At 38.5% G+C, this 16,600-nt stretch overlaps 2 protein-coding genes across 5 annotated transcripts in view; one reads left to right on the top strand and one right to left on the bottom strand.

The window, feature by feature from the left end:
- The window catches only part of LOC112558393 (dual oxidase 2-like), a 54,655-nt gene extending 50,115 nt beyond the window's left edge, over positions 1-4,540 (top strand). For all 4 annotated transcript variants that reach the window (XM_025228874.1, XM_025228872.1, XM_025228875.1 and 1 more), the window contains 3 exons: positions 260-415; positions 723-854; positions 1,197-4,540. In XM_025228874.1, coding sequence (XP_025084659.1) covers positions 260-415; positions 723-854; positions 1,197-1,319 — 411 coding nt within the window. In that variant the 3' untranslated portion in view covers positions 1,320-4,540. The remainder of the gene's footprint in view (positions 1-259; positions 416-722; positions 855-1,196) is intronic.
- A 127-nt stretch (positions 4,541-4,667) lies between these two features.
- Positions 4,668-9,875, bottom strand: LOC112558403. Its single transcript, XM_025228895.1, has 3 exons — positions 9,790-9,875; positions 8,367-8,713; positions 4,668-6,703 (listed from the first exon to the last, which is right to left on the bottom strand). Exons 2-3 carry the CDS (start codon positions 8,695-8,697, stop codon positions 6,540-6,542), a joined length of 495 nt encoding a protein of 164 aa, XP_025084680.1. The 5' UTR covers positions 8,698-8,713; positions 9,790-9,875; the 3' UTR covers positions 4,668-6,539.
- Positions 9,876-16,600: the final 6,725 nt, after the last annotated feature.

Genomic DNA, 16,600 nt, shown 5'->3' with positions numbered 1-16,600 from the left:
CATTTGACCAATCGGTAGCTAAGGGGTACCTTTAGAGTGTTACTGCATTCACTATCAGCACTTTCTGTGAGGTCCTCGCAAACGTGTACATTGACCCTCCCTCACGACTATCATCCATTGTTTCATCCTTGACACCAAAGTGATAACTCCAGCTCTCTAGCAGGTGAAACAACTAATTGCCTGAGCTGTATGCAAATGTTTGAGAGACCGATTAACGCACTCCATCGCTTATCATCTCTTGGTCACGTCCTCTTTGCAGTTGTACTTCATATGGATCACCGGAAGTCAGCGCCATTTTGAGTGGCTGCTGGACATTCTGCGGGAGGTGGAGGAGGTTGACCAGCTCGGAATGGTGGACATCGACATCTTCATCACGCAGTTCTTTCAAAATTTTGACCTCCGTACAGCCTTGCTGGTGAGTATCGTTCTTTTCAATGGTGACAGCAAGTGGGAATTGGAACTTATCAGCGAAAGGCTGTGACAGAAATAAAACAAGTGGTGAATGGGTGGATGAAGATGTTCTTATGGGATGGTCAAAGAGAAACAACAATAGAAGCAGAAAGACGAGGGGAGGAAAAAAATGCGGATGTTCTCTTTTAATTGTTTAGTGGTGCAACGGGGTACCAGGCGAGGAGGAGAAACAATGTATCATGTCTTGTTCTTTACATTAATTTTCTTTTATTTTCTTTCGTGTACTGCATTTTGTTCCTACCCTCTTTCAGTACATATTTGAGGAGCACTTTCAAAAGATGACAGGCGGGAAGAGCGTCTTCACGGGTCTGAAAGCCACTACCCACTTCGGCCGTCCTCAGATGAACAAGATCATGACCTCTGTGCACAAAGCGCATCCACAGGTAAATCTCCGTCGCCTTGAGGCTACCTGCTAACGTTATGTTTGCTTACATTATCATACTTATAAATCATGTTTAATTGCCTGCCTGCATGCTTGACAAACCACGAACGATTTTGTTTACTTTGTTGTTGTTGTTTCACGATCGTAAACACAAACAGTATGCATGTAGACGATTTAAATGCCAATAATTTTGTTGTTTTGGGGTTTTTTTATGTTGTTTTTATGACACACCTCACCCCGACTTCAAAGCATTATGATTTATGATTCTGATTTATTTCTGCTACGTCATCTCACCCCCCTCCTCCAACACACATACAAACACATGACTTCTTTGATCTTTCAGGTGAGGAAAGTGGGCGTGTTCAGCTGTGGGCCGAGGGGCGTGACCAAAGGCGTGGAGCGAGCATGCATGGAAGCAAGCAAGACCACGAAAGCATTGTTTGAACATCATTTCGAAAACTTCTAACAGCCTACGTTTGTCAGCCACGAGTGTCAGAATCTGTCGGCAGCGGTTAGGCTACGCTCCTTCACCGCCTCCTTTCTCCAACAGAAAACAGACTTTCTGTGAACAAACTTCTTAGCACAGACATTAGTTAATGACACAAATCACTGAATAACAGAAGGAACCATCCTTCTGGATGAACAGCAAAGACCTAAAGGTCAGATGGTTGTGGAGTCCATGACCATGAATACAGATCGAGTTGTGAACTAGAGAAAAATATTTTCCATCCATTTTTTTCATCCGACCGTTTTCTTTTTTCTTCTGTAAATGTGATATTAGGCGGACATTTCTATCTCGAAGGAGAGAAATGATGACAAATGACCAATTTTATTAATCCCAATGGACAATTATAACTAGGGAAATGTGCTCAGTTGCAAAAACTACGAAAACATGTGTTATAAAGTTATGCTACATACTATAAATGATAATGATATTAATATATAGATAAATAACGTTACGACGATGTTTAAGATGACATGACTGTATTACAGTAAATGTAGATTTTTGTACTTGAATAAATGTAGGGGAAAATGCGGTATTAGAACAAATAACTTCCATTCCTGTTTGTGTAAATAATGTTTTTGTCACCAGACAGGCGTACTGTTCATCTTGATTTGACATTTTCTTAATTAGTGACTGTTACAAAACAGTGAAATGGCGTTATTTTGTTAGCAGCTTGCTTTTCTTGGTGTTTAGACTTTAGTTTCCTACGCTTTATTTTATTTGCGTTCAATTTTTTATTGTAAGAGAGTTAAGCTTTTGTTTTAAATCAGCGCTTAACTTTTATTTTGTTACTACTTTGGTTTAGTTTACTAGCGTCTTTTTTTACTTACATTTTGCTTTCATGTTTTGGTCTGTTGAGGTCCATGTGGATGAGCTGCGTCTTTCGCTATTTCCGTCATGCGCACGACACTATTCGGACTATGCAAATAAGCTGGCATGTCCAATGTTTATAGATACATTTATATTTATATCCCAAATAAGTAATCTTGCTGCAGATGAGAACTAGGCGCTTAGCCATGATATTATGTGATCACAGCAACTAACTGCGGCTCTATTTGTCTTCACTTTCATGCATCTGTAATCCTCTTGTAGCCACGAAATACTGTTTCATTCAAGAAACTGTTGTAAAAGATACTGTGGAAGCCAGTGGAGGAAATGATGTTTGCTCGTCCGAATTTATCTGTTAATTTAGTCAGTGTCCATATTTAATAAACACGTCACTATAACTAGAAATGTCGTTTCTAGATTGGTAATCCGTTAATAGTAGCTACGTTTCCGCCACACCCCCAACTCTCCTCTCTCCCGGACCTCACACACGCAGAAATCCGTATCAACCTTTATAGGGCGCTTTTTTTTTTTTTTTTTTTTGACTATCGAAGGTTGGCTCATAGCACTATGCATACCTACGCACACAAAGCAAGGAGCACGAGCATATACCACAGACAGTGAGCCTGTCTCACACTTGCTCAAACACATAAACACACACATGGTGGGGAGGGCGGAAAAATCGGAGTTCCTGGGAAATGCAGTCAAGTGTGACAAACATATAAAGGTGTGTCGGAACCAGGATCCGAACTCTCGAAACCCGATTCCCAACTGTTACTGTGATGATGATATTAGTCATTAGTTTCAGTCTGACGCACAGTGGCTGTATATGTGAACTGGGGCCAGTGAAACCCGCGCTGGAGATGGTGCAGCTTAGTACGTATCCGGGATACGATAGGGGCGAGTGGAAGACAACGAATCAGCACACAAAGCTAGTGATGTCAAAGAGATATCGGATAAACAATAAAACTCGGGTATCCGGGTCCTCCGTGGACTGTCATTATTCTCGACCACAAGGCTAAGCCCTGTCTTCATTCCTTTGTCTCTTCGCAAAGGAGTGATTTCTGTATGACTGTGCTAGATAGCTCTCCTCATAACGCTTGAGCCTCTTGTTTACAAACTATCAACTTTCAGCCTCGATGCAATACAGTTTCCCTTAACATTCTCTCAGACTCACACATACACACTCGATATATCTGAAAAAAAGGCAGTTACCGTGTATAGGATAGGATTCACACTGTTTATAACTAAACAAACTTTGATTTTCACTTCCAAAATGGTCGAGGATATTAAGGAACAAACAAATTTTCTTTGGCGACACCAACTTTACCTGAATCATGCGTTTGTACGGAGTTCGTATGTCTTCAGGTCCAAACATTTTCAAAACGTTGTTACTTCTAAGAACTCCTTGTAAGAAACAACGTATAGCACATCCCACAAAAACTGTGAAAGCAGCTTTTGTCCTTCATGCTGGTGCATGGCTGTGAGCTTTCTACCAGAGCAAGATGTAGCAACATTTTTGTGAAGTTAAACTCGAATATCTTTTTACAAGCTCTTATAAGCATTGTACATAAACAGCTCGGGTATCCTTTATAAGCAGTTTTAAGCTGCCAATACATAGCAACACCTGTGATTCCCCATCTGAAATTACAGACTGTTTGCTTAAAGGTTTAGTGGCATGCAGCTCAGTGCAAGATTCTATATACCAAAATATGGGCGGATAACTCTCTTTTGTTCTCAGAGCCAGAATATTCTTTTAGTGGTAAAAAAGGTGCCAGCAGTGACAGAGGTTTCTTTTGTGTAAAAACAATGATTTGGAGAAAAGAGTGACGTTTCAAAATTTTGATGATGATTTTTAACATTCACGGGTTTTTATGGAGTGCCTTACAGATTAAATATTGTGTATACATTTGTAAATAAAATAAAACTCTTGATGGTGTTGGCCCTCTAAAAAATGCCTTCCATGGTGAAGAAATCACACATACAGCTAGCAAGCATATATCAATGCTAACTCCTATTTTCAGTGATCTTGTGTATACCCCTCCACAACCTAAGACAGGCTATTGCAAAGCATATCAATATTGTATCACTGCTCTAGCCTTTGATTTAGGACTCTTGTCAATATATTTTATTAACAAGAAATAAGCTCCTATGCTCTGCTGTTCCCATCAATAAAAGCCATTTGTCAAAACAGTGATTCAAAGCCAGATGTCTTTCGGTTAGTTTCTATGTAATGAAATATTTTTTGCATCAAAAAGAGCTATTGTTAGAGTTTGTAAAAATCTTTTACACATGTATTTCAGCAAAGCCAATATGTACTGTTTATTTGAAATAAATTTTTCAAAGTTTCAGAATAATAATAATAAGCAGCTTATTTTGAGCAGAGAACATGTTTAACTTCTTTTTTTGATTTACATCAATTTCATCTGCACCACCATGCTCACACATTCTGCAATCAATTATAAGTACTGGGTAAACAAAAGATTAATGTGGTATGGATATTTATTCAACACATAAGAAAATAAAAATATATTTACATTTGAGATTGACAAAAACTGGCTGCACTCACTGCTGCCAGTACTGGTGATGACTCAGGCAGTCGATTCCATCAAGTTATCAAGCATATAACATCACTCATGTAAACAGCATTTTTCTCAACTTCCCCACCCCCTCCCTCCCACAACACACACACACAGTTTTGTCATCACAGAGAACGAAGACACTATAAAATGTATCACTAACTGAAGTCCCTGTTTATCTGATTTCTCTTAACTACAAACAGAAAAAAATAAATCCTTCAGAATGTTAATCTTCTAGCACGAAATAAAAGTCTCATCTGTATAGTTAATACAGCCCAAAACTCTTTGAACCTTTAACCCACCACTACAACTTCTATCAGTCTAGTTTCCCAGTTCATTTATGCACACACACACATATATACAAGAGGCAGATATACATTGTTAGTCAAGTATAAAAATATAGTTCTTGAAAATCTTTGTAGGGTTAATGACTACCTGTAATGTAAACATAAGTATTTTCAACAACATCCCATTGTAATCTTAAAGGCAAGGAGTGGGAGGGGGGGAAAGCCAAAATGGAAAATCATTTTGACCAGAATAGTTTGCCAGTAAAGGGGCACAACTCTTCTTTCCCTAAGTCAATTCTAGGACTTATTTATTCCCAGGCCCTTGGAAGCAGTTAGTTGTGTTATTAATCACACAACTGGAATGTTTAAACACTGCTTCTTTTATTTCTTAAGATGGGATCAAATATCTGGAAATACCATATTCTATCAACTTTGCAAAAAAGTACAACTTGATCCACAACCAATCTGCATAATGTGTATAAGAAGTTTATAAAGTTTGTCATCAAAATTGATGCCAACAGGCAAATATCTATCTGGAATGATCGAGTCAACTGTATCAGGAAAATATGGCCTACTGGTCTAGTGTATTCACAAAACTAGAAGAAGCATTTAGGATACTTCTGGATATTTTCTGGAATATTGTACATCACCAAAACAAAAATAGAGGACAGGAGATACATCTGTTTGATTACTATGTCCAGATTTCTATTTATGGACACTTTTTAAACCCTTAAACCCCTTTCAATCATATTACCATACTTAAAATCAAATCTGTGGGTCTAGAACTATGTTAATGTATGGAGCTTTCCAGCAGAAGAAATTTCCTAATTAAGGAGTAATTTCAGCGAATATTAATTTAGTTTATTTTCAATTTATATTTTAATAACCACATTTTCTTCAAACAATATTGATGGAATGGTTGAAATAAAGGATTCCATCATTCAAAAATTTACTAACTTCTGGTAATCAGTCTGTTCATAGTGTACTAAAACATCCTCCTGGTAAATCCCTTTTTAATGCCAGATTTTTAACCGATATAAATGGTCTTGAAACAACCAGCAGTTAATCCAGAGACTGAATTTAGTTTTCAGCAATATTTTAGACACATTACATGTCTGTATAGGAGAATTAATCAAAATGATAAACCAAAAGACATTTAAAATGCATTATTCCAGGTCATACATAAAGACCATCTCTCTAAGTAATATTACATAATAAGTCATCCCCTAACCTTCTTACAGGTTATGAGGGGCCAGCTTTATATGCAATGATAATAACAATGAAATGATAAAAATTCCTAATATTTATAAAGCAATAAGGAACTTTTTTTTTATACCATGTGCAAGGGATCATCTAACATATCAATGAAGTATCCTTGTTCAGTCCAGTCTGAAGCAATGTTCAACATAAATCCCCTTTCTGAAATGTGTGCTGCAGTTATCCATGCAGACACAAGTTATTGCAAATGGCAGAATGTTGCACCTTACAGCTCACCAGCCATAGTAGCGGAAGGCATTCCAAAAGACAATCCCCAGGATCCAGAGCAGAAGGATAAAAGAACTGTAGATGCCACCAGCTGCCACTCCTTTGGCATAGACACCATACTGGGAGGCTCGGACATAGTCACACTTGGCATAGTAGATCTTGGACTGTTCTGAAACACAAACATACACACATATATTTGCACATAGTGGCAGAATGTTACCAGAATATGTGAACTGCTTTTAGTCATCTTATCCTTCATTTGCAGAGGGAAATGTACAAAAGTACTAAACAGCTCTCTATAGTTCATTAGTCCTGTGACAGAATGAGACACACAAACAACTCTATAACATTGACAATTTCCCTTCACTAAAAAGCTAAAAATTAAAAAACTTCACACTCAGACTTAATTTTTAAATAATGTACACTATTTAATATTATCAAAGAATGAAGAAATCAACCATTTGTTTAATTTTTAAATAATCATTTTTCTTGATAAAGAAATCATGTAAATTAATTTTATTTATTTTTTTATTTTTCCCAGAGACAACAACAATAAAAAGAGGAACAAAGAATAGCTAGGAAACTAAAAAAGTGCAGTCTATGACTATATGCCAAATACTATAACATCTACTTTGACAGCCTACTTTAAATTAGCAGGAAACTTTTAATATAGTGAAATAAATGATGATATGTCAAATATCGTAATAAATAACTTGCTCTCGTAGTTAAGTATTTTCTACAGTAATTGATTTACAAGTAAGAGGTACAGCCATTTACTCAAAGTTTAAGGAACACTCTTTTTGTGGTTATAAGGTGATAATGCCATTTGGTGTACACATATCTCTGCACTACAGTAGGGATGTACAGTGGAACCTCGGTTAGCGAACGCCTCGGATAGCGAATATTTCGGTTAACGAACAAAAATTTCGTTAAAAGTTTGTCTCGGATAGCGAACAAAATTTCGGATAACGAACAGCCACGTGAACCACACGTGACCGACCTTTCGTCATCATTCGCGCTCGAGACACAGTTACGATCAGTCGTTCCGTATCTATGCGCCTCCTTATTATTTAGTGATTTTTGTGCTTTATTTTAATAAGACAATCCTCAATCGTGGCTCCAAAGAAGATTAAGAGCAATTAATAGTAGTGAGGTAATGACAAGGAAGCGGCCAACAATTGAATTGAAAAAGAAAATGATTTCAAAGTATGAAGGTGGCATGCGTCTGTCGTAATGTGATGTCGTCTTACCGAGGAGTTTTACAAAAAAGGCAGAAGGAGCAGACACTGGACAAGCTTTTACCTTTAACCTCAAAGCTACAGAAAAGGGAAGTTACCCCCGATTTTATAATGTCACGTGTGCTCATGGAGAGGGAATCCAAGCAGTAATTCCACCCCTTCCTCCCCACACCTGTTTCCAACCACGCCGTCAAAACGGAGAGTTTTCTGATGTTTAAATGCTTTTGTTAATGTTTTTATGTTTATTTAACTCCATTTATATTGCATTATAACTGTTCTCATTAAAACAAATACCTATATAGCCTGTAACTTTCAAATATTAGCGAGTCAACAGGGGGTGGGAACCAATTAAATCTATTTCCTTTATTTCTTATGGAAAAAATTGTTTCGGATAACGAACATTTCGGATAACGAACAACTTTCCAGAACGGATTAAGTTCGTTAACCGAGGTTCCACTGTATTAGCTCACACACCATGCCACATCCCTTCCCTGCTCACAGAAAAATAGCACACATGCATGCCCCTTTCCTTTCAATACTCCACACCAATGGCAATCAAGTACTTTTCTTCAAATGCAGACAATGTTTACATACCAGCAAGCAAGATGGCAAACACTCCAAACAGAGGGTTGATGAAAAGAGAGCAGAAAGCTATGGGCCAGTTATCGCATGGGCGTCGCCAAGGGTTAGGCTGTTTGGTCATAACAGGCAGAATGTATGACATGCCCGACACAGTGTATGTAGAATACAAGCTGCGTCTGCTGCCATACAGCAAGGAGCGAGAGCCCAGTGAGTGGCCACCAATGGATGGCTGGGACCCATAGCGCTTCATCCCGACTTCACTCAGCTCTGACATACTGCCTGCTTTTGAGTCACCATAGTAATAGGCTGGAAAGCCTGGGTGTGGCTGGACTGGTGTTGTCATTTTTGACCCTTAGCACCTGGAGGGCCACAAAACAATTCATGATAAGAAAACAAATGTAAGTACAAATGCACTACAGTTAAAGCACTCTGAAAATAAACTTTAAGGCGAAGTTGCCTACACTATACTCAAGCACCTCCTTCTCTTTCCTTCTAAAAAAAAGTGCTGAGTTTAAAATTGATGTCCAATTTCAGGTCTAGTATTTGAATATGCTAAAGTCATACAATCTAAAAATCATAAAATGTAGAAATCAATCTACATGTATTAAAATAGCATCACAATCATGATCAACAAGTCAAGAAGTTGCATTATTAGTAGGGTCTTGTTTTTGGTGCACATAAAATTGTGTGACTATGTGACATTTAGTAACAGGTAATGACAAAATATTAGTTTTCATATATTTTATTAAAATATATCTTTTACAGTAAGACATTTGATTTACATTTCAAAAGCAAGATGCCAAATGTGAATAGACCAAAGTCAATAATCATAAATGCAGTAGCTCAAAATAAGAATAAAGCAGTATAAATTGTTAAAAAGATCTGATACAAACTAGTTAGTAGACTACACAATCTGTCAGATATCCTCTTACACAGTTTCACAGTTTTAAAGTTCCTATATCCATATAATATTTAAACACACAACTGTAAAACTAACCACTTGAGTATTTTAATTACTAATTTTGATTAGAAATAGTTATTTTTCTTCTTAAAAAATCAAATATGATCCCCCATTTTTTGTGTTACATATAACAATGTGAATCTTTTTATGTCTTTTTTAACTTGCATGTGTTACAGCTTACAATCAAAATTTTAAAGTTCCCAGTGTGTTTGTAAGAGAAGGATTTGTCACAAAGTCTACTCGGCTCTGAAATGACTTGCTAAATGAAATAGGACCTCTGATTTTATTTGAAGGGTCAATAAAACGGTAAATACGCGAAAATGCCAACTGTAATGGAAGAATTGTATATTACTCAATTCACCTGTCCAGGTGAGTTAGTCACTCACCAAGTGACGTACATATAGTATGCTTTCTAAGTGTAAATGATAATAATGATGGCAGTAGTCTGACGAGAAATAAACTTAAAATGCCTACCTTTCGGCTTGAGTTCTGTGTACGTCCTCGATCAAAGAGGCGGAAATAGGAAGTCGAGATAAGCAACTGCGCATGCCTAAGACAGGTATCCAAAGGAAACGTAATCCGTGCTGAACGATATCACACGGTCACTTCCCCTGACAAAAATGTCAAACATGGTTGAATGCACTATACAATAAAATAATAAAACAAAATAAAGTAACTAAGCCTTGTTGCGGAGTAAGAAATAAACCAACAAGATAATCTATTTTTACTTTGTTTTTTGATCCTCGAGGGCAAAGATTATGTATTGTGGTTTAAGTGGTGATAACATATGTTTACGTGGTCGTTATAGGTACTAAATTGATTCAATTACAAATTTTTTTTAAAGTGTATATATATCTTTGCTTTATTACACTTTGCATATGTCACCATATGTCTGTGTCAAGTATTACGTAAGAGTCCTATACTATCTACTACATAAGCTGCTTATTGAGCTTTGCTCACATTTCCTGTACTATGCATTGACAGTATACTGACATCTTCGCATATACGCCAACATGCACGATTACAAACACACATACACACGCAGACACATTCATTCCCCAACCCATCCAACACATACACGCACACAGACACAAATTCATCTCAAACCCATGTATAGAGGAAGAGAAGCAACCAGAGAATTTACGTTTAATTACAAAAACAAACCCACTTTTTCATCCTTGCGGAAATTGAGGAAGGCATATAGAGGAAGAGATAGGGCGATATGGAACAGATGGCGAAGGCGATAGAGAGAGAGAAAGAGGGAAAGCCTTGTCCAATGTATTTTACCAAGCCATTGCTTTCATTGGGTATTCAATCTATCAAAGCGCTGAAAAATGGGTGAAAAATAAAAAAATAATTTAAAAAAACATGCAAAATCATGCTGCCAGAAACCGGAAATACCTCTGACACAAGGACCTGGTGGCACAAACACAACATTAGCGTTGATTGATGGCAGAACTTCTCGGCGGTTTCCCCAAAGATGAGAACCGACACATTTGCATAGGTTACAGGGAGCCGGCGTCATCTTTGTACCACATTTGAAGGTTATTTGAAGGTTAGTCGCTTTATCAGATGTGAGCTTGAAGATAACGAGTTTGACTGGTAATGGTGCATCGTAGAATTTACGCCATGCTACCTTCTTTCTTTTAGCTTTCATTCTATTTAGTGTTCATTTGTCTTTCTTTTCTGCCTTGTTTCTTTCATCATCATCAACAACAATTAACAATATAGACGATGACTTGTTGTCTTTTAATATGACAAAATGAGGTCCATGGGGGGGGGGGGATTTCATAAGAGATACATGCAAGACATCGCTTAAGACCTGTGATGTAATGCAAAGGCTGTCCGGAAAATGTCGGGCCTTCAACAACAGGCCCGGTGCTTAGGCGAAAGACATGTGAAATGCCACGTTCCTCGTCAAGCAATTTTATAACTCATTCAACAATTAATTTATATTTTCTGGTCATCAAAATTAGCTTAAAATCTCGCTTTACTCGCTTTCACTTTGTAAAAAAGTGTTACCCTATCTTTATTGCAGCATTGTTGACTAGATAATTTTAAATTAACATTTAATTAATTAAAAGTTGGTTTTCTACTGGCTACAGAAACTGGCAAGGCTAGTAAAATTCTTAATGACACACGGCAGTTGTGGTAAAGTATCGAATAAACTGCATTAGACAATGAAGATAAGAACTTTGGGATTAATTTTAGGCTTGTAAATCCTTCTGCTGCTGCATGAACGCGCGCGCGTGTTAGATCACGAAAAAAAAAAAACCCCCGTGACAGTTCTGACTGCATTATGTCAGACATGATACATTAACCAAATAATCATCTGAGGAAAGATAGCTAACCCTCAAAGTACCATTATTTCAATATATATAGATAAATGATAAGCACGTAATGTCCCTACTGAACAAATTGAAAACACAGAAAGAGAGAAAGGAAGGAAATATGTAGAAAAAGCGAAAACACCCAAAATGAGAAAGATGACGATAAAAATCCCATCTTTGATGGCATCAAATCTTTGATGTCTTTTTAGCAGTAGTTAAAGAGAGAGAGAGACAGACTGGAGGTCATCTTTGATGGTCAGCTGTCTTGACAGCAGTCGCTGAAAGTAGGGCTTCCACATCTGTCTTAATCACAACTTTCAATCTCATTACTTACTCTGTCTGATATTTTTCAAGATGGAATCTGATGGCAAACAAGCAGCAAAGTCTCTCTAATTTACGAAAGGATTTTTAATGTTTTGTTTCATTACACATTAATATTAATGTGAGTTCGACTGACATATTTCCACCATTAGGAAGGCTATCCGATGATTTAACGGTGCTAAGTCGCGTGTAAAATTAATAACATATTTATTCAGTTGTAATTTAAATCAATCATAGGCAATCATGTATACAAAGTTCTAACATCATTCGTTACTTTGAAAAAAAATCGAGACCGTCCTCCTCACTGAGTGCCAGCGCTCTAGACGACTATTAGACTAGTCTATTAGACTACTTTGTCTAATGGTAGACCCACTTCTGTAAAACAAAATTCGCCCACTTAAAGTAATGGCGTCCTGGCTCCCTTCAAAGTACTCCCTTGGTGCCACAAACACTTATCCGAGTGTCCATGGCGCGTTTAAAAACAGTCTGCCAAGTCTGTCAGGACCGCCATTAGCTGCCTCATCACTCTCTCTTTAATATCGTCCGCGGTCTCTGCTCTCTCAACACCGACTGAATCGCTGATAACAAGGAGCCAAATTTGAGCTGTAGACAGTTGATTAATTGTTTGGCCAACCGGCACGAGACGTGAAAAATGGGCAGGTGCATTGTCGGGTGCCAGTCAATCACCATTTGCCCGCAGCTGTGGACACGTACTTCGTTTTGTCAGCAAAACGTACTAGTCTGGCAGAATAAACATGCTTGTGGTCAACAACACCATGATCAGAAAATGAATTCTTTATTTTTTATTTTTGTTTTGTTTTTAGCGGTTTTGAGTAATTTTTGATGCTCTTGTGAAACGTTTCATGCCAAGATCTTCCATTGAAATCTCTGAAATACTAGTTGCAGGAATACCCAGATATAATTACCAACCACCGTTTTGTTGATTCTGGCCCTCTATCCCCTTCCTCCCAAGTTCACAATATCTGGATGTTCTGCTTCTTGAAGAACGTACATTGCTTACGACGGATACCCTGTTATCTTTGAAAAGTTGGAAACAGGTTTCTGTAGGCATTGCCCACTGAATCATCAAATAAGCCTTCTTAATTATCCGAATAGTTTCCGCTGATGAGTATCCAACATTCAAGCAAAACTTGATGTCGATTTGCTGATCAACTAGTCTAGTTCGGTTCTTGTTTGGTCTCCTAACGTATCTCAGTGTCGGGTAGCTCCGCAGGAGACTGACGGCTCACTCATGTGTACTGAGATCCCGTCTGACTGCCTGACAAGTTACATCCACATCAGGTGACCGGTTCTCGATATTTGCCTGAATAGAGACCTGACAGACCTTATTTTTTTTACAAGTATGATTTATTTGTACTCGTATTTCTCCACTATTAGGCTTGACTTTCATACAGGAAACCCTGAAATCCCCTAACATTGCAATCAAGTAAAGTATTCAGCAACTAATACTCAATGTCTCTCTATCTTTCTCTCTCTCTCTACTCGAGCCTCTCCACTTTTGTCTCCCTTTTGTTGAGTCTGCGACTGAGCGATATTCGGTGAATATATGCGTCTTACATCGATTTGTTCTTCTTTTGCTAATAAAGGCATTTCTTCTGTTCTTTTATCCGTACTGTTAAGCCTACTTTTATATTTTTGACTCTTTGAGCGAAAATAGGGGTCGTAGTTATGAAGTGACTTGGAGGTAACATGTAACAAGAGTCTTGTCTCGGTAGTAATGCAACCTTATGTAGCTTTACCCCCAGAGCTGTGGTTATCAAGCAGTTGCAAAAATTCCATAGTTATTCTATCAATGTACACAGCTTCGCAACTTCAGACTTCAGAGACAAGACGCTTATCCTTGGTTTACCTCCGGGCTCACGTTTCATCTTGCTGTATATGCCCCGAGAGATTATGTTGTGTGATAGAAGTGATCTTACTGTCAACGCCATTTTCTGTTTTTGTCTGTCCTGTCTTTCTCTGTCCGCCTTTCTCTCTCTTCCTTTGTTCCGCTGTCTATCATGTCTTTTTCTCTACATCCACTACTTTTCCACCATCCTTCACATAATAAATGAGCGGGGAGGGAAAAATTAACTATTTACCTAACATTTTTCTGTATTTGAATTTTCATACATTATCGATTGAGTCAAAAAACTGCTAAAATTGAAGATTGTTGATATTTTCCTTATAGTCGGCAAAAAATGAAATTCTTCATCTTCGCACAGAGTGAAGGAGCGTACGATTATTTTTTGCTTAGTATGTACAGCAAGTAACAATGGAGATTATCAGCCCTTCTTCATACCAGCTGTCTCCTATTTTATGTCACATTGTCACCTTTGTAACACTGTTCTGGCAGTTACTTTGTGAGTATAGATCCTTACATTCTTTGTTACATTCCACTGCACTGTGTGCGTGTGTAGCCCCCACACCATCCCCCTTCTAGAACGTTGCCGGTCATTTATCACTCTCTGAACGACATGTTTAAACATGTATAAACAATATATCTTGCAGTGGACACCATCAGGTTCATGTATCTGGCCTCCCTGTACTCATTCAGGACTCAGCTCAGCTTGTAGTAACAGCTGAGAGTGAAACATGTGAAAGGAGAATGTAGCCACGCACCGCCCTCAAGAATGCAGACACACAGCTGTGTCCATAAAGACTGGGGTTCGACTTAGCAATCGATCCCATAAAAGGGACATATAACTGTGGATTTTTCAGTCTACTATACTTAAAAAAAGACTCCAAGCTGCTCTAATTCTACTTCTTTTGTACACAAAGGTATGGAAGCTGCTCAGCCCTCCAAGCGATACTACATAAAGTGTGAAGGATGTTCAAATTTTCATTGGACTTCATATAAAGTTCTCTCCTGCTGAAAATTAATTTTATTTGAACCCCATATAAAGTGTTTAAATCTAATTTACTTTCTAGTTGACAACCTCTAACCTCCGACTTCCTTGTGGTAATCTAGGTTTGACTTTCCAGCTAACCCCCCATGTTTGTTCATATCCTATTTTCTGTTTTTATTGCCTTTTTTTTAATTAATGTATGGATGTATTAATTTACTTTTTTTTTTTTACTTAGTCGGGCTAGATGTAAAAAAACAACTTTTGCCTATTCTGTTAACCTCGTAAATAAAGATTTGTCGTCAGTCATATATAATGATGACCCTAGGGGTAGCAGTTACGAAGAAAAAGTAAATCTGAGGTAAGACAGTAATTAGGCTGATGATGAAGAAGTCCCTTTTCTTGCTTATGGTCCACAGTTACGAATACTGAGAGAGTACTAGCGATGTAGATATTAAACAGAAGTAATTCAAATACGGGTAGATGGTGGGGTAGATGTACCTCTGGTTCATAACTAAGGCCCCAAGAGAATGTGACTCCATTGTCCACTGAGTGATAAAGCATGCGGTTAATCCATTAGACTGTCGACAACGGGGCCTCAGGGAGTACGAATCAATTCCGTACCTGTCAGACGTGGACCCTAATGACATCACCGGCAGACAAAGTATGCCAAATTATTTCCCTGCAGGGTCAAGGTTAACCATCGGCGTTATCATTATCGTCGTCGTTGGAACTTGCGTATACGTGAATGCGGTTGTGAGAGATCGATGCTGTTTGCTCGCGTTTTTTTGTTTTTTTTCCTTTGCACACATGATGCAATGCACACGCTCACACACACACACACACACACACACACACACACACACACACACACACACACACACACACACACACACACACACACACACACACACACACACACACACACACACATCACATGCACATACGCGCGCACACACACATACCAATACACACGCACACACCCTCTATCTCTGTGTGAATAATATATACACAAACACATATTTCACGCATATCCTCTGTCTCCAAGTCTCTCGCACACACATCACACTCACACACACACATATAATAAAATACTTGCATACAAGCAATAGTTATTACAATCGCTAAACCTTAGAACCTCTGCAAGCATCTATTATGGAATAATGTCAAATACAAAGTCAGCAGTGAACGACAGATGCGATGTCAAGAGCAGTTGACAAGCGGAGGTACAGAAAGACGAACTGTGCTCGTGTGTTTGTCGGGGGAGTCAAACCAACACAGTATTACCAGGTTATGTCAACTCTGAACACACACACCACCACCATCACCACCACCTGATGATGGCTTTATCGATAAGGCACTTATCGTAGTTAGCACAGCGGAAATCACTTCTCAGCAGGATGACCTATCATGCTCTTGTGTGTATATACATGTGGATGTTTGTCTATTTGGGTATTTCTGTTTGTGCATTTGTGTGATTGTATGTTTGCACGTGTATTCATGTGTATGTGTGGGTGCGTGTGTGGGTGCGTGCCAGTCCGCCGGTTTGTCGGGAAACTCGCGACACCCGTCGACACCAGCGGATGGACGCCAGCAGTCCAGCGCACCCAGAGGAGGCCAATCGAACATACATCACGACGTTTCCTTACAATAGCACAGCTGCAGCATCTTGGCATACTGAGTGAAGCTTCAGGTTTATACGTGGCCAGCCGTTTGCCAGGCGCTCAGTGCTTCCTGCAGATTCTTCGTGCCTCGCGCGGAGGTCGAGAACAACACACGCTGCTGCGG

Source organism: Pomacea canaliculata, linkage group LG2, assembly GCF_003073045.1.
Source record: "Pomacea canaliculata isolate SZHN2017 linkage group LG2, ASM307304v1, whole genome shotgun sequence".
Classification (NCBI taxonomy): Eukaryota; Metazoa; Mollusca; class Gastropoda; order Architaenioglossa; family Ampullariidae; genus Pomacea; species Pomacea canaliculata.
Note: the sequence above shows the minus strand (reverse complement) of the source record. Positions and strands in the feature narration are given on the sequence as shown.